The sequence below is a fragment of the Photinus pyralis genome, unplaced genomic scaffold (assembly GCF_008802855.1).
Source record: "Photinus pyralis isolate 1611_PpyrPB1 unplaced genomic scaffold, Ppyr1.3 Ppyr1.4_LG1, whole genome shotgun sequence".
NCBI classification, from domain to species: Eukaryota; Metazoa; Arthropoda; class Insecta; order Coleoptera; family Lampyridae; genus Photinus; species Photinus pyralis.
In genome coordinates, this window is record NW_022170249.1 from 12,680,950 (window position 1) to 12,699,195 (window position 18,246).

The window sequence follows — 18,246 nt, forward strand, 5'->3', positions numbered from 1 at the left end:
AGTAAATTGAAGAAGAGGATTCGGTTGAGGTCCTTCTATGGGCTTAAGCAACGATTCGAAATCCTCATAGACAACAAACGGGTGTTTGATTTTATTTTGGTAATTATTAAATTTAAGTCGATTATCAAATGACGGCTGGCCCCACTTTGTCAAGATAGGTTCCTTTGTAGGCAAAAATGTACAAACATAATTACAATCGAATCTAGAATGGCGCCACAGGTTTTCCTGACTTGTAAAATATTGCAAGCATCCGTCACATAGATAAATAGCTTCTTTGTGCTTGGACACTTGCATGGAAATTAATCGCGACATATTAGAAATGTAGCAGTAGTGACTGTTGCCATCTAAATTAGACAAGTATAAAAGATTTACATGCACGGCTTTCTTTTGTTTGGTATAATGTAAAGGACCTACTACTTTATATGTCATTTTACCTTGTTTCTGTGTGTCCTCCTCTAAACCGTAAACGTTAATGGACAAGGGATTCATTTCTTCAAATTTTGATATCGCATCTAATTTTACCGGGAACGTTATTCCTTCAAAATTGAACTTTTCTAAATAGTCCGGATACGAATCCGGTTCGCAGGGATGTCCAGTTGGAGTATAAATAGCTGCAACTAGCGCCCATCCAAAACATCCGAAATCCTCGTTCTTTACATTAATAATGGCTCTTTTGCGTGAGATAAATGCAGGGGTCGGTATGAATGAAGAAGCTCGTAGCGGGTTATATTTATTAATGTTGACTTCCATATATAATCAGTGCTGAAGAGCCCATCCTAGAACAAATAATTATGTAAACATGGCATAAACAATTGGATATTAATACCTGACTCGCGATGTTCAAATTCCGTTGCGTCAACTTCCAGTTTTTCGATGATATCCTTAAACCATTCACTTAAGTCGGAACTTATCGTCAATACTTGGTTACGAGTATTAAAAGACTTAACTTCTCCTCGATCCTTCGATTCCAAAATAAAATAACCAAACAGCTCGCAGTTCACCTTAACGCTACCCATGATATCAATTTGCTCACGAACTAATTTTTTTATTACGTCAGCCAACGATTCGACAAATTCCTTCAGATTAATGTATTGTGTATTCGCTGATATTCTGTAGCTCACAATGCGAGATTTGAAGGCTGACGTAATTACTTGAACCCCTTCAGTTGAAAACGCAAGGGAATTATTTTTATGTTTGACACTTCGCAAATGTCCAACATAATCTCGGCTTGAAACGTGCTCCGAACACACATCGCAAAATCTCTGGGTATCGTGTGTAACTTTGAGCTTCTTTGGAGATGGTTCTTGAGCTACGATTTAAACACTTTTTTTTGCAAGAGTAATAAAAATTCCTTACCTCTACATGACTTTTTGAGATGGCGTCGAAGATTGCTATTAGTAGCGAATGATTTATTACATTTTTCACACATAAATATTTTTGATTCCTATAAAATTGAGTCACAAATGAAATAATTTCGCAACTTTCTCACCTTATAAACGAACTTGATCTCCTTTTTTAAATAAGTAGTTGGTACACCGGCTTAACGATCCCCCAAAATCTGAACTCTTCAATATTTTTACTGGAAGCTCCTAGATAACAATAAATGACAAAAAAAAGTAACTCCACTCAATTACTTACCCTACGGATAACTGTTGGATGTCCGCTAATAACTTTGCTCTCCTTTCAATAAGGTGCTCCACTTGGCAATGGCACCACTGGAGATCGCAAAAATTGTTTTCCCGTTTAATAGATAAAATCTTAAAAAATCGAGAAAGTTGTTTTTCGGCGTCTATAAGTTGACGGTTAAGGCATTCAATGTCACCGAAGATTTCTTCAAGAAGCGAATAATCGAAATCTGGACAATTTAAATCTTTACAAATATCTTCTATTAACACGTTTTCTTGCACATCAGCTTCTTTCGCGGGCACGACTACAATGTTCTGCAATATTTTAATACGGGGCGAAGCACTCATGCTTACTGCAGCTGCTCGATATTTTTGCACTATATATGTATGGGGTTTAAACTAATTGATCAAGGAGCATGATTGAGCATTCCCTCTCTACAAATTATCTACCAATATCTCAAACTATTTGAAGATATCGACTGCCTATTAAAGATTTTTTTTCTTGGGATTCGTGCTCCTCCTAACGAATACACCTCTCCAAAAAGGTTTGGATTTCCCCATTCCATCGATATTCGCATATATAAGGTTCCTTGGTATAAATACAACTTCTTCAGTTAAAAAAATTCATAACATTTCGTTAAAAAACATTTAGTTAATATGGAAACTCACGGTAAGTAGAACTTAAATCTTTTAGGCATCACAGTAATTACTTATTTTTTTATCAGAAATCGAAATTTGGGACGTGGTTCCTTTCGAATTATGGATAGACCGGCCCGTAGATACCCCCAAGACGGTCATCGTGAACACTTTTGAAAGAACACCCCTATTTGCGACAACGGTTCCACCCACCGGCCCGCCTATCATAACATCATTTGGGCCGGTCACATTCACCATGCGTGAATCAAATAACACATTGGAATTTTTTTTCATAAACACTTTTAAATAAAAACTTTCCGATTTCTATTACATTTTATTACCTTTGAAAAATAAACCCTTTACCAAGCATTTCGTTTTAGAATAAAAGATAACAAACCTTACATCCATTCAGTAGTCATCTATAAAACGTTAATAACAATTGGTTAAGTATATCGTTTTGTCTTATAACAGGATTTACTTTGTAAAAGATTCACCAAGTTATGGGAAAAAAAAACTCGAAAATTCGAAAACTCTTCGATCTAGGCTTATAATTTTTATTTAGTAAATTTATTCAGTTACGTAAAGTACCTAATAAAGGAAAATAAATGAATCCCATTCAAAAATAGCTAAGTGTGTGTATGGCTGCCAAGCGCCTGCAACCCTTAACGCGAACACGAAACAATGACTAAATACGAGTGAAGTGAATGTTTCTGTCCATTTTTACGTTTTATGAGAAAGCTGTTTCATTCTAATTTAGCTTAGAGACATCCAAAATTCGATTATTATTTTTATAATCAAACTCACACTCAAACGAGATTTATTACAATAATAAATTGTAAATCCATTAACTTTTACGCGTATTTCAAGTCTGTTACTCATACACCGTCCATCATTAAGACGTGTTAAATCATGTGTAATTAAAATATTCGTAGTAATTTAGTGCAGTAATAAATTAGACATCCATTAACTTAATACAGTCGAACTATGACATCAAAATAATCATACGCGATTTATTCCATTAAGATTAAATACACATACGCATTGATTAAAAAATACCTACTTTACTATCTAAATAACCTAAAAAAAAAGTTAAACGGCACTTGATATTTGTATTTTATCTTTACCCATAAGTGTCCACTTAACTAAAATTTTATGATTCCTAAAAATCCGAAACAAATGTATTACGCTATTTCAGACCCTTATTGAACTGTATAAGGAATGAACGACAGTTTTACGATGGTTTTTTTCGCGTTTCGGATTACATTACAACATTGAATAAAAACACTATAAGAAGCCTAACCCCGTGGAAATAAAGCGCGACAGAGATTGAACTGAGAATATAATGGAAACACTGTCAATAGTGTCGATTCTTGAACTGAGAAGAATGAGAATTTGCTTTCCTCCTATTTACCGCAAAGAGAGTTCGGAGATCACAACCAATGCGGGTGCAAGGGAATTTGTCGCGCTTTCTTCCATAAGCGTTAGGCTTCTTATAGTGTTTTTATTCAATGATTACAATTAATTGTATAAAATTCCCTATAAAATATATAGACCACTTTTGCTGTGATCGATAGATGAAATGAAATGATACTTCCACTTAAATACGTATCCGCGAATTTGTATTTATCACAACACCTAATTATGGGTGATTTTGCTTTACGTAAAACGGATTGGCTTGATTACGTTTATTGCTTAATGTGATTCGAAGTTTATAGACCACGATTCATTTTTGCTTATTTATTATATTTAGATCCAGGTTTTTTTTCCCTATTAATTATAGGCATCCATTAAGCACTTGTTTACTTTAAATTAAATTATTATCACTTTATAGAGGAAGACATATTTGGGCATGTAATAAATTGTAAATGCATTACGTTTTACGCGTTATGTTCCATTAATTGGTAACACTTTAATTTTTTTCCTGTATGTAAAACGCATTAAACTTACTAAACTACATAAATTACCTCAGATTCCCTGCGATAATTTAACTACATCAAACCCAAATTATTATAACAGCGCTCGGGCAAACTGTCATTTAATGACAAGCACGGTCTACAGAAAATGTTCCTGGCCAGTTAATACTGAATAGATTTCAAAAAATTAAGGACCAGTTAAACGAATGCACTGTAATTTACTCCGGCGAAATTTTGCTAAATTTTTGTTTAACAGGGTAGCACACTCATGAACGTTGATGTTTTTTCAACTTCATTTTAAAGTGGAATACCCGAGCGCTGTTCAGGAAATTGGGTATTTTGAATATACTGAAACACGACTTCTTTGAATCTTCATAATTTATTACACACTTAAATGAGATTACTAAGAATTAAATTTATGAACTTTTCCTTGTTCGAAATACAATTAATTTATGAGATCTTTCAGGCTCTTTGCGTCTTGATAATTAGTTACGTAAAATGTTTCTTTTTTGCGTTACGAGTTTACGACTAAAGACGAGATCACGGACGGCCTAAATGGACACCCGTAAGTCACAGAGGATCCGTTTACCTAACTAAGCAAACACGGCTCATTTGTGACCCCATCAATTAAGATAAGATCAAGGACGGCTCAAATGAATCCCCGTACGTTAAGGAAGGATCATTTGAGACCCCAATGGGTTGTAACTAGGTCATCGAGGATTCTCTGAGACCCCACTCGCATTTTAAAAGTAGGTCAGAGGATTCATTGAATCCCCATAGGATTGTGATCAGGATCTGCGCATCCCCATCCATATAGAGCCCATATGCGCGGAACCCAAGGTCAAAGAGGATCTGCGCACCCCCATTCTTTCCCTACTTATGTAATACGCAATGCCAAAAGTTGAGCGATTCAACATCCACAGTGCTGAATCCAGATTAATACATTTTCTGATCTGCTGTAGACATTGTTGGTTTATCTGATTATCGATAGGGTGGCCAATGCGGCAGTTAGACCAAAATGTTAAATTAATAAACCACATTAGGTTTAGATATTTAAAACGATGCGTTGTGTAAATTTCACTTCAAATGACCCACAGGTTTAATTAACTCTGTCTAACTTGATAAATGAAATGTTCATTAATTGCCCCATCACATTGCGCAAAGTAATAGGAAATAAACATAGAATATTGTTTTTCGTAAACATGGATATGGAAAAGTTGCTTAGTGGTGGCTTACAGAATAGAAACAAACCCCATACAACGAAAATTAGTGACCACGCCTTGTATCGATTTTATACATCAAAATTAATTTTTCTTTTCGCAACGAGTTAAAACTCCCATTTAAATTTTGCGGAAATAACATCGATGGATCCGCTGGTGAAACCTTTCCATTAAACTGACGTGCGGGTTTAATAATTGTTTTATATTACGTACGAACAAAAAAACATTCATGAAACTGACATGCTGTTCTAAAAAGGAACTTGAATCTGAACCACATAAACTTAAAAGGAAACACAAGTAACATTGATTTCATTAGTGCTCTTGGGAAAACAGCGGTCGCCGTAGAGAATGCATAGCGTTCGTGACAGTGAGTGGTATTCGGTTGATTGAATCAGTTAGGTTGCCTATACTTTCGAATTGAAATAAAATTACACGTAGTAATTCATAAGTATTATAATATTACCAAGACAATTAAAGTAACTCGTTAAAGAAATTTTTTTTCAACTGAAAATTGCCAACCATCACAATTTTATTCTTACTTTTTTAATTACATTAAAATGTAATTTAAGACTTAATTCATCTGACGTACGCGAGTGACACTGATTAACACAGAGCAAGTGTTTTAAGCTAATTGCTCAGAAGTTACAAATGTCATAAAATACGATCAATAGTTCTGATATCGTAACTTTTTCATACTCCTTTTAAAAAATAAACTCTGCAATCTTTTCCAAATTAATCTAGTTTGGTATTTGGAAATCTTTTAACATGAACATATCGAATCAACACCTAGCTTTTGAAAATTAAAACATGTCAGCAAATTCTAGAATTCTACGATTAAATGTTTTAATATGAAACCTGTCACCATAATTGTATAATTTTAAATGTTAATAGTTACGGAATTTATTGTGTCTTCAAGTTACCTAATTTATCTACTCTGATGAAGTACTAATTTAGTCCGAAATATTAGTACATAAAAATGAGTTAAACCATACAATGCAGTTTTGATCTGAAACCAGAAAAAATCAACAAATTTAAAATCAGCTAACAAGATCGAAAAAAGTCTTCTTGGCGCGTTAATTACAGGTAAAAAAGTTTTAGTTCCACGTGGTCGCAAACGTGTAGAAAGGGTACAGGAACATTCAAAGACATCGGTCAGCATAAGGTTCTGTGGCACTGCTGAAGGAGAATTGCTTCCTCCTATGGTGGTTTATAAATCCAAAAATCTTTACGAAAATTGGATCAAAGGGGGCCCCCGGGAACTTTTTATAGCCACAGCAGCAGTGGATGGTTTGATATGACGCAATTCGAAATGTGGTTCTTCAAGGTTCTCCTACCATACATCAAATGAACATAAAATAGAAAATGAGAAGGTTGTTGTTATTGGCGACAATTTAGCATGTCATTTCGCCCCTGAGGTCGTACAGACTGCGCTTGGTAGTAATATTTATTTTACCACACTCACCCCAAATTCGACTCACATGCTTCAACCCCTTGATGTAGGTTTTTTGCACCTTTAAAAAACAGTGGCGTAAAGTTCTAGACCGATGGCGACAAGAGTCGAGAAGAAAATGCACCATACCCAAGAGCAGTTCCCCATTCTACTCCAGAGATTAATGGATGCCGTTGCTCATAACTCAAAAAAAATTTGCAAAACTCTTTCAGGGCCACAGGAATTTATCCGTTTGACCCTCAAGTGGTTTTAAACAAACTTCCTTCGGAAAGCACGGGCTCAGGAAGGGTTCTTGATGAAAGTTTGCTAGAGTTTTTGAAAGAAACGAGGGGTTATGATTCAAGCAGGATTCGCCACCAAAGAGGAAAAAAAATCCTTCATAGGCGTGGTGCACAGAATGGAAATCCACCTCCTGAAGAAAGTGAAAATGAAAACACACAGCAACATGCGATTGAGATAACAGAGCTAGAGCAACCCTCAACTTCCAATAAAGGGTCTAGAAAGCGTGTGGGAAGGACCACAAGAGGGTAAAATTGCAGAAGACTCGACTATGCTCGATTTGTCTATGTGACTTTCGTCATTATAAGTTAAAAACAGACTGGATTTGTTGCATAACATGCCTCCAGTGGGTTTTCGGTAATTGCAATAAAGGATCCAAAAATCTATCGTATGAGTGTGAACGCTGTGAAGACGATGATTAGAAAACTATTGAAAAACAATTTTTTTTAGTTACCTACACATCAGATTTTTTTGCTAATTTTAAGTGTTTCCTACTTTGATGTCTTATTTGATAAATTCCATTTTAAGTTTAGTTAAAGAGTTATGTTGATGTGTTGGTTTTTTGCCCCCCCACATACCCTCAAACTAAGAAATGTGTCAAAGCCCGCCTTATCGCTAACTTTGACTTATAAAACATTTTAACGTATGACAAAGTAGCCCCGACCCTGGGTCCATTGCCCCAGCACCAATTTGACACAGATTGCTTAGCCAAAGGTCCAATTGTTCTATTTAGATACAAAAAGTACCCGATATGTATTTACAACAAACTGTACCTGCATAAACCTCTCAAAACATGTCAAAGTAGCCCCGGTTTGCTTAGCTGTTATTACTGTTCATTGATAAGTAAACTAAACTGCTTTTTGACGTTTGATTTATTAAAATCGGTCGATTCGTTTTCGAGAAAATTGGAAGTTACTCACAAATGAAATAAAGCAATAATTATTATCAACAGCTTACCTGCAAGTTTGCAATTTTCGGTATTTGTTATAAACATTTGCGTAGCGATCCTTCCATCTTAGATATAACGTAATAGATCAGTTTCAGCTAAGCGACAGTTAGAATTCTTCAATTCGAAAGCGAGTAGGTATTTACATTTCATCCAGAACACGCCATTTTCTAACTGCGATAACCCCAATGCTCGTAACGTATAAAGAAAAATATATCCAAAAACTAAAATGCGAAAAATCAGACTTAATTCCAATGAATTCGAACTTACGTACCCATTAACAAATGGGTTTCAGATTACGAGGTAGATAAAACAAAGATACGTAATTAAATTAACACATATGGTATAACCTGAATCGAAACGTGTTAACAAAGAGTAATTCTATGAAATTACGAGTAACATTACCTAAAGAGGATTACAGCCATGCCGCATTCGCATAAAGGCGCTTAGATAATTAGTTTAAACAATTTTCAAATTCAACACGACATTCCTCGCAAAGATAGACCTGTCATTCTCACGACAAAAGCAATGTCAATGCCAATGCTGCCAACTACTCCTAACACAATGAGAGTGCGTTCAGTCAGTTACACAAACCAACAGAACGTACAATGTGTTAGTTGAATAGTGAATCATCAACGGGGCAGCACCGTACATGTCCAATTTAGCGCCGTCTGATTGTGCCCCACGGCACTTCTAATATGAATATTAATCAAAAACATGATTTAACTCAACTTTGAATTCATATTTATACATGAAAAGTAAGCCATGAATGTTTATCTTAGAAGTGTCGTGGGGCACAATCGGACGGGGCAAAATCGGACATGTCCGATTCTGCCCCGTTGATAATTCACTATTCAACTAATATATTGTAATTGCTATAGGCATTATTGCAAGCTTAATCATGCGAAATTATAAGAGAAAAACGACGAGGCAGGAGTGGGATGAAGAACAAATGCGAAATGCAATACAATCGGTAGAGGAGAAATGGGATTGAGAAAAGCATCACTAAATTATGGCGTACCAAAATCTACATTGGAGGATAGATTGAAAAAACTAAAAAGGGGATCTGTTACATTGGAGGATGCAGCTTTAAAAGGTAAAGAATTAAATGAAAATAGGGATGAGTGAATACAGTAAAATAAAGTGTTTTTACAAATAAATACCAGTTTCATCAGTCGGATTTGACTGAACCAGGTCATGATCTTCATAAGAGAAGAGGTGGGAGAACTTGGGAGCTATTTTGCTCAATTAAATGAAGAAAATTTGTTACAGGTATGGGAAACTTCAAGAAAACTTTTACGGACGTGCAAGAATCAGAACTTGTGGAATATGTGAAGTTAATGGAAGGTAGACTTTTTGGTCTAACCACAAAAGATCTCAGACGTTTAGCGTTCCAGTTGGCAGAACAAAATAATATACAGCATAATTTCAAAAATATTATTGCAGGGTTAGATTGGTTAAAAGGCTTCCTTAAACGGCATCAGGATCTAAGTTTAAGAAGTCCTGAACCAACCTCTGTAGCACGAGCAATGGGGTTTAACAAAACAGCTGTATCAAAATTTTTTACTAATCTTGTCACCTGCTTGGATAAATACAAAATACAACCCCATCGTATTTACAATGTCGATGAAACGGCTATCACTACTGTTCCAAAATGTCAGTCCAAGATTATAGCTCAAAAAGGTCGAAGGCAGGTTGGTACTTTAACCTCAGCAGAGAGGGGACAGACCGTAACAGCAGAATTGTGTTTCTCGGCATCTGGGCACTATGTTCCACCACTCCTAGTTTTTCCACGTGTACGAATGAAAGCAGAACTACTGGATGGAGCTTCTTTGGGAACAGTAGCAGCCTGCCACAAATCCGGATGGATGCAGAGTGACATTTTTGTTCAGTGGCTGAAACATTTTGCCTCGCACGTCAAACCATCTATTGCAGATCCTGTTTTACTGCTTCTCGACGGTCATGCTACGCATACCAAAAACATAGAAGTCATAAATTATGGCCGTGCCAATGGAATAGTGATGCTATGCTTTCCGCCGCATTGTACTCACTGCCTCCAAGCACTCGATGTCAGCTTTATGGCACCATTGAGTGCATATTATAGCCAGGAACAAAAATCTTGGCTACGAAATAATCTTGGTCGGGTAGTGACACAATTCCACATTTGCAAGTTATTCGGGAGAGCTTACGAAAAGGCAGCCACCGTACAAACGGCTACATCTGGATTCAGAAAAACTGGGATTTATCCAACTGATCCGAATATTTTTGGAGATGCTGATTTTGCAGCGGCAGAGACTACCGAACGGGAAAGAGACTCCAATGAAAATACGCAATTCATTAATAACGATGTCAATGTTAGAATGCAAGTAGAAGACATAGAGCAAACCGAAATTTCGATACAGCAGGTTGAGGAGGAAGTAAACAGGTCCGTTACATCTCAACCTGGGTCGTCTGGATTACTGAATACAGTGCCTAATACGATATATGAAAACGACGGAACTTCTAGAAGTGGGTCATCAGTGTCTTGTCCTTCGACATTTTCAAAATCGCCAAAGGACCTGTTTCCGGTGCCAGAAGCTTTGAGATCAGCGAAACCAAATTGCCGTAAACGAGGTAAAACGGTGATTCTTACCGAATCGCCTTATGAAAATGAGTTGGAAGAAGCCTTGGACAAGCAGAAAAAGCAATGCACGGCTGTAAAAAGAAACTTAAAGGGAAGAGTTAAACAGAAGAAGGCAAAGAAGCAAAAAAAAGGAGATATAAGTTGTGATCGCGAGAATGAAGAAGAAACGGAGAAAAAGAAGAAAAAGCAAAGAAAACAAGCTATTTATACAAGTTCTGATGATAATAACAACGAAGGAACGAGTGGCGATGAAGAAATGTGTGTATATTGTCACGAATCATACTATGAAACAAAAAAAGATGATGGGTGGGTGCAATGCGTCGATTGCACAAACTGGGCCCATGAAGGTTGCACTGGCTTGGAAGAAGACGATTTAGTTGCATTTCAGTGTCGCAAATGTAATTTTTCCTAATTTACTATTTTGTCCGACATTGCCCCAAGTCGGAACCGGTTCTGCCCCAACGGTCGGGGCAAAATCGGACTAAGGACTGTTAGCAGAAAGCAATATTTTTTTTATTTGGTAAGAGTTATTTTGTTTTACATTTATATTTTCTATAGTAGTCTACAACATGTTATTGAATATGTTTTTCGTTTTTTTAAATAATAAAATTTTTGATTTTTATACAACTTTACTGTTAACCGTCCGGTTATGCCCCCCTCTCCCCTACATATTATGCCATTATGAAGCATTATTACAAAAGATTAAAGAATTTGTGTACGTTTATTTGTTCTTTGAAAGCGGTGCCACTTTTATTACCAAGTTCAAACGGAATTTCACGACATATATTTTTTTTTATAAATACTGATTGGCATAAACCTTTGGAAAATGATTTACTTTTATCCATATGAGAGTAGCAATTTTCGAAGTAAAACTCGTCAAACAAAAATACATAATTGACCCCACTGGGACTTTTAATTAACCTTTTACAACAAACACCAGTAAGTTGTACAATAGATCGCAATCACATTCCTAATTATACAGTTCACGCATGCCGTTATAAACGCAAATTTCTGATACCTTGCCACGGGCGCTTTAACGGCTCACTCTCTTTGTGTTATGTTGGAATACATTATGAAATTTCGAATTTAGAATGGTCAAGAGGAGTGCGTGATAAAGATATCTTTTGTTAGGGGATTGTTGGTGATTTAATTCTCTGGTTCTCTCTCCCAATTAATTACTAAATTTCCCGTTTGACAAAGATATTGAACCGTCAATGCCCGATCAATTAAACTTTGAAACTAAGCACGTTGCATAAACACGCAACTAATCGTCATTCAATTTACTGATACGTTCCGGAGTAATCCTCTTAGAATAATTGATTCTGTAAAAGTTAAATCCCGGTTTAATACATGGAAAATGTCTGTACCAAATATAAACTCTTACTACGCCTTCAAATAATATTGCTCGTTTATTTTCTGTAAATTGATCTACTATCATTTTTTCTTACAAAAGAAGGTTTATTGGTGCTTTATTTTTATTATTTTGAAAATTTCTGCAGAACGAATGTATCCGACTTTGAATGATTTAAATTTTGATCGTCCTTCTACAGGGTGTTTTAGAATTGATGGTCAAGTTTAATAACTTCAAACCTTAAAAGTTGTTTTTTTCAAATATTACTTTCCCTATACCTATCTGTTTTGGTTTTCGTTTTATTTAAGATTTTGTAATTGTAATTATGCTTTAAATTTCAACTGTGAAAGGTAACACAAACTTATAGCGATCAGTTTCGGATTGGAAATTAGTTTCCGCATTTAATCATCTTTAATAAATTTCGAGATTGAATATTCGAATGAAGTTATTCCTAGGAAGAACGGTTTCGCACGAAATTGGCAAGCGGCGACAGTTTGAAAATACGGTCGTGATTTCCAGACATAATTCACTATTAATTTATTTAGAACGGAACAGAAATTTTATTATTCTATTGAAGTTGATTTAGTATAGCGCCAATTTTACAATTATCGAAATGAAAAAATATTAGATTTAACAAACCTAAACGTCTGTAATAAAAAATACGGTGCATCGGTTATAGACTTGCACAAACACCGATTACGGAAAGTTAACTCAGCATTCTCTCTGATCCACGGTTTGCTAAAAGAAGAGACTAGAAACATACAAAGGCAATTTACTGTATTAAAATTCATTTATTTATTAGGTAACACCCTGGAAAGGTACTTTACAGTGCTCGACAATAGTTTAAAGTTCTTGGAAGTAGCTCAACACGTTCAGGAAAACCACTAGCACGTATACAATGCTGCATATTAGATGAAACTCTTATCTTAATCCACCTCTCGTTTCTCTTCGTTTTCTAATGTTTTACTAGCACTCAAATTGAAATACAATTAACCCTTTATAGACTGCGCGTTAAATCAATAATACGTTCGAATTGGGTCGGGTTTTATTTATACCGGAGAGAAAGGTGAATACAAAATCAGAAACTTGTTGTACAACTTTCGCAAAATAAAAATTCAGATTCTTGCGTCAGATTAATGGAAAATTTACATAAAAACTGGAATCCGTAATTTACGGTTCACTTTATGGATTTTTGAAGCTTAGTTGGAATGTAAATGAAACTATCGCTGATTGGAAAGCTCCCTTTATGAAAGCAAGTAGATTTTAAAAAATTTACTTTACTACCGACTCGGAGTTTACATGTCATTTCATAAGTACATCGTGTCTGGTACTCCACCTTTGCAGGTTGTTATGATTAAAATGTTTGCTTAGTAGTATTACAGGCAGAATAATGACGATTGACCTACTTTTCTGAAACAGCATGTACTTACGGAGTCTTAAATACATCAGACGCAGTGTTTATAACGATGATGAGTAAAGATTCGGCGAATTTCATTAGCAATGTGTATTTACTTTTAGGATGATTAGTACTACGATTAACACACTCTTTTTTTTTGTTGTGCTTTGTGCGTTTTTTATACCGTACATAATTCTGCTTTTCGTGTACATCTACCAACAGTGGATAGTTATGTTATAATATAGTCATTTCAGAAATGCAAACCGCGTTCTTGTGGCGACAGATAAATGTAACCCAAAGGATTCTCCAACGATAAGAAATAAATTTGCTACAAATGTAAATATGAACACAGAAAAACATGAAAATGTCAGGACACCCTACATATTTCAGTGGTGTTGTTCTTATAGCGGTTTCCCTCTGAGTAATGTGTAGTGTTTTGTAAACAAATAAATACATTCGTTAAATAGGAGAGAACTATGTATAATAATCGCATATACACGCGAAGCATTAAAGAAATAGAGGTCATAGATTACGGTAAATCCAAGAAGTACTAAAGAAGCATATATGCTCACAACACAACAAGAAATACAGTTCAGAGATGTTTCTGTTGGACCGTTCAGATGGCTCCGATTCCAGTTCAGAAAGTATCTCCAGCCATAATGATGAGCTCGAAAGTACGGAAGTCATCGTGATGAGGACGATCCAAGTTTTGAACCACACTTGGCACAGCATCGACCTATCCAAAGTATAACCATGGAGAGAAATCAAGGAGAAAGGCGACCTCCAAAACATTTGGAAGATTACGAAACATACTTAGCCGTTTTTTAAGAATTTGGTGTAGTTAAATTAACTACGTTTATTTCAATGCTGTATCTGTATAAACTTGTAAATAACGTAAGTGGTGATGTTACCTTTGTGTCGAAGTTGAACTATCTTGTTACTAGGCATAATTTGATTTTTTATTACAACACTCCACCAATTTAAAGTCACCATTAAACAAAATGTGCACATTGCACAATCAGTTTTGTAACCATATTGATTTATTTTCATCTTTCAATGAATTCGAATTTAATTTACGGACTCATTTGCTAAACTAACTTGAAGATTTCTTACACTTATTTTTGTAACATTATTATAAATTTGTATTTTAATTTTGTTTATCTCTTGAAATTTCCTGTAATAGGCTTTGTTGTTGGGGATAAATTATTATTATTGTTCTTTTGGAACTAGTTCAATCACAGGAGCAGGTGCACCTAGTTCAGTTTCGAGAAAAGAACAGTTCCTGCGGTTCGAATTGCGACGCTATGAACAGCGTTACACCGAAATGCATTTGTTTAGGTGTGGTGCACTCAGGTGCAGTCTTCGCTCGAAACGAAGGCGCTCGCGTGCGGATCTGTAGAGTGTAGATATTCTTTAGTTTAGTTCATTTGAACCGGACTGACCTGGGTACCGATTCTAACTCGTTTCGACGGTCGACATTAGAATTTCGACGTCGCCATGACACCAAAATTCTACTTTTAGGGTGTTATAGGAAGTTTAGGTTTTTAAAGTTTGTACTGAATGTTTTAGTGGTTGGTATGGTATTTTGGTTTGGCTACATTTCATAACCTTGCTTTTAAATTTTGTTTATTCATAATTTTAATTAATTTTCGTCGAGTATTTATCTTGTGCTTCCCGTCTTTTATCGTTAGCTATAGTGTAGACTTCTTAAAATAAACGTTAGTTCTATGGCGTTTGGATTAATAAACTTTCTCATCGTTGATGAAATGGAGGTAGACGAAGAAAGGAATCGTGTAAGACTTTTTCGTAGAATGGTTCGGGATGCCCAAGACCCTTTTACAATTTACGATTGGGAGTTTATAAAAAACTTTAGATTAAGTAAACGTGCGTGTATAGACTTAGTTAACACTTCACAACTACACATGGATGCTGGTACTCAAAGAAACAGATTGCCAATATTATCAAGGGTAGAATTGGTATAGGTGATAATTGGATATTAGTTAATTTGTATATATATATTTAGATCCTTGCCGCATTAAACTTTTTTGCTGTTGGAAGCTATCAGCGAAGTGTAGGAAATAATATGCTTTCCTGCATTAGTCAGACAATGGTAAGCAGGTCAATTAGGGAAGTAAGTAATGTCATAGTACGACACATATTGCGATTGTGGATTCGTTTTCCTAATAATGTAGGAGAAAAAATGCAGCCACAGAGAGGTATTTAGCTATTTTTATAATTCCCTTTCAGATTTTTACACCTGTACAACATGCCTACAATATTAGGCATTGTATATGGTACTCACATTGCAATTGTTAAACCAAAAGAAAATGAAGAAGTATATGTGAATCGTAAAGGTTACCATAGCCTAAATTGTCAGATTGTTAGTATCATTGATTTTTTTTAACATTTGAAGTTATATATTTTTTAGGTATGCAATTCAGACTTAAAAATAGTAAATGTCGTGGCCAGATGGCCTGGTAGCACACATGACGCCTATATTTGGCGAATGAGTACCTTAAGCGACATGATGAGAACGGGTTTTGAAGCTGGAGAGGATTACAAAATCATGGGTAAATCAATAATTAAGTATTCAAGAGCTAACTACGCATTTTTAAAGGAGATTCTGGTTATCCATGCCTGCCATGGTTATTTGTGCCAATACCAAATCCAAACACGAACCAGCAACATAATTACAACAATAATTTTAAAAGGTGCCGTAGCACTGTAGAACGGTGCATTGGGGTCTTGAAAGGTCGATTTCGATGTTTACTGAAGGACCGTACTCTTCATTATGAACCACGAGTTGCAGCACAAATAACATTAACTTGTTGCGTTTTACACAACATTGCCATCCATTATAATGTGCAAAATCTGGATGTGATGTGGGATGAAATGGATGTTCAAGAGAGACCACCTATGCCACCATTACCAGAGAGGCGGGATGTTGTCTTACGGCAAATGGGCCAAGAAGCTCGTCGATTATATATTGAACAATTTTTTTAATTTTATTTGTTATATTGCGCTTTTAGAAATTTTAACAATTCATTTAATAAATGGTTAGTGGTGTTATGAATTTGATGTTGTTCTTGCAACAATTTATTAAGTTTTTTTTTTCTTCAACCGATTCTTGTAAATTTTGGGTGATAGTTTCCATATGATGGTTTAGTTCTCTGGAGAGTGTGGAAAACGTTTCAAATACTTCCTTACTTGTCTCTTTTGATCGTCTTCTTTTTCCTGTAAGAAGTTATTGGATGAATGAAAAAGAAATTATATATTTACTACTTTTGGATCCAACAGAGGGCGAAAAAATGCTGTCATCTTCGGAAGTATTTGATGATATAATATTAAGAGGTGGTGCAGGACTATCAGCCTAAAAATTTGTGAAAGTAACAGCTTAAACAACAGAGTACTTACACATAAAGTGTAATCAACGTCCGTGAAGTTGGCACCGCCCATTGTTCATATTAATATTATTTGTATGCACATCGTTTGTTTATCGTTTGTTTACGTTTGTTTAACTATTTTCATCGTTTGTTTACATTTCCGTATGTCTTTTTTAAAAATTCAAAATGGGCGAGCTAACTTCACGGTGGCTCGCCCAAAATCATAATTTGTTTGTTTATCAATGCAGGTCGTTTGTTTATCGTTTGTTTACGTTTGTTTAACAATTTTCATCGTTTGTTTGCATTTCCGTATATGTCTTTTTTAAAAATTCCAAATGGGCGAACTGACTTCACGGTGCGTCTGACCCAAAATCATATGTTGCAGGTCATTTCGTCTATGGGCGCGTAAACTTTACTGTCATTATATTATTTTTCATCGCAATATGCATCTTTTTAAAAAATGTTAAATGAACAATTAACTTAACAGTGGTGGGGTTAAAATTCGCTTATGAACCACTCTACAATAATTGTAGCAGTAACATACATGCAGTGATTAGGTAATCGAAAAAGGTCCTAATAAATTAGTCACTGTTCTTCAAACAATTCTCTAATTTTCATATTAAAATGTACGATGGTACTTAAGGGGGTTCTAAATAGAAAGTCGGCAACACATCATACACCCATAAGAGCAATGTTAACTTATTTCCCAAAAAAAAAATTTATTTGAAATGTTGAAGAAACGGACAAAACGTCTTTTTGGTGTATACATGTGTCTGAATGTTACAATAGAACGTTTTTTTAAAAACGAAGCATGTGTTAATAGATATGATTTTTTGTGTGGCGATTTCGAATTTTCAATATAATCAATCACAGATATCATTATTATTAAATAATCTTCTATTATAACACAGTACGTGCAGTGTATAAAAGTTTAAACCACCGCGCACGTTGTAGAATTATAAACTAGTGCCAAAATATTGGGAAAAACGGAAGAAATCGATGGAAATGTTTCATGTCAATAAGGTTGAAAATCCACTGCAACACAATATAGGTATCTCTTTTCTTTCTAATGATCCGCGGCAGGTATAAATTGCCCGAGGACTTGGTGTAATTAGTGGATAATTTAAACCACTAACAAAATAAATTTACCTTGTATATACCCGAGGCTATTTGTACTACATTTATGCAGAACCTTTGAATGTCTGCGGGGAAGCGGAATGGACCGGAACGAATGTTATTCCGGGTTCCGGTTGGTAAAAAATATTACATATAGTTTCGTGTCGTGGAAAAATTTTGTACGCCGTTCCCGTTCATGAAGCGACCGTGTGGTCAGATCCTCCCCCCGAAAAAAAATTGCACATAATCCTACATAATGGAAATGATTCCCTAACTTCCAATCGAATCGAAATGTAACAAATCGAATC

General features: G+C 35.4%; 2 protein-coding genes and 1 long non-coding RNA gene across 3 annotated transcripts; 2 read left to right on the forward strand and 1 right to left on the reverse strand.

Annotated features, from left to right (window-relative positions):
- Positions 1-756: 756 nt before the first annotated feature.
- Positions 757-1,531, reverse strand: LOC116173498. The gene is made up of 4 exons (XM_031491037.1): positions 1,490-1,531; positions 1,357-1,444; positions 827-1,309; positions 757-776 (listed from the first exon to the last, which is right to left on the reverse strand). The coding sequence occupies exons 2-4, from the start codon at positions 1,427-1,429 to the stop codon at positions 757-759; spliced, it is 576 nt and encodes a 191-aa protein (XP_031346897.1). The 5' UTR covers positions 1,430-1,444; positions 1,490-1,531.
- Positions 1,532-9,343: 7,812 nt separating this feature from the next.
- LOC116173571 lies at positions 9,344-11,104 on the forward strand. The gene has a single exon (XM_031491156.1). The coding sequence runs from the start codon at positions 9,344-9,346 to the stop codon at positions 11,102-11,104; it is 1,761 nt and encodes a 586-aa protein (XP_031347016.1).
- Positions 11,105-15,449: 4,345 nt separating this feature from the next.
- On the forward strand, positions 15,450-16,001 carry LOC116171349. The gene is made up of 3 exons (XR_004145434.1): positions 15,450-15,655; positions 15,687-15,819; positions 15,868-16,001. It is a non-coding gene; the product is annotated as an uncharacterized LOC116171349 (long non-coding RNA).
- Positions 16,002-18,246: the final 2,245 nt, after the last annotated feature.

Coding starts and splice junctions, on each gene's coding strand:
- LOC116173571 (XM_031491156.1), top strand. CDS start 9,344: ATGGGAAACTTCAAGAAAACTTTTACGGACGTGCAAGAATCAGAACTT.
- LOC116173498 (XM_031491037.1), bottom strand. CDS start 1,429: ATGTGTGAAAAATGTAATAAATCATTCGCTACTAATAGCAATCTTCGA. Junction 1,310..1,356: donor TCTCAAAAAGTCATGTAGAG/GTAAGGAATTTT, acceptor TTTAAATCGTAG/CTCAAGAACCATCTCCAAAG. Junction 777..826: donor ATTTGAACATCGCGAGTCAG/GTATTAATATCC, acceptor TATTTGTTCTAG/GATGGGCTCTTCAGCACTGA.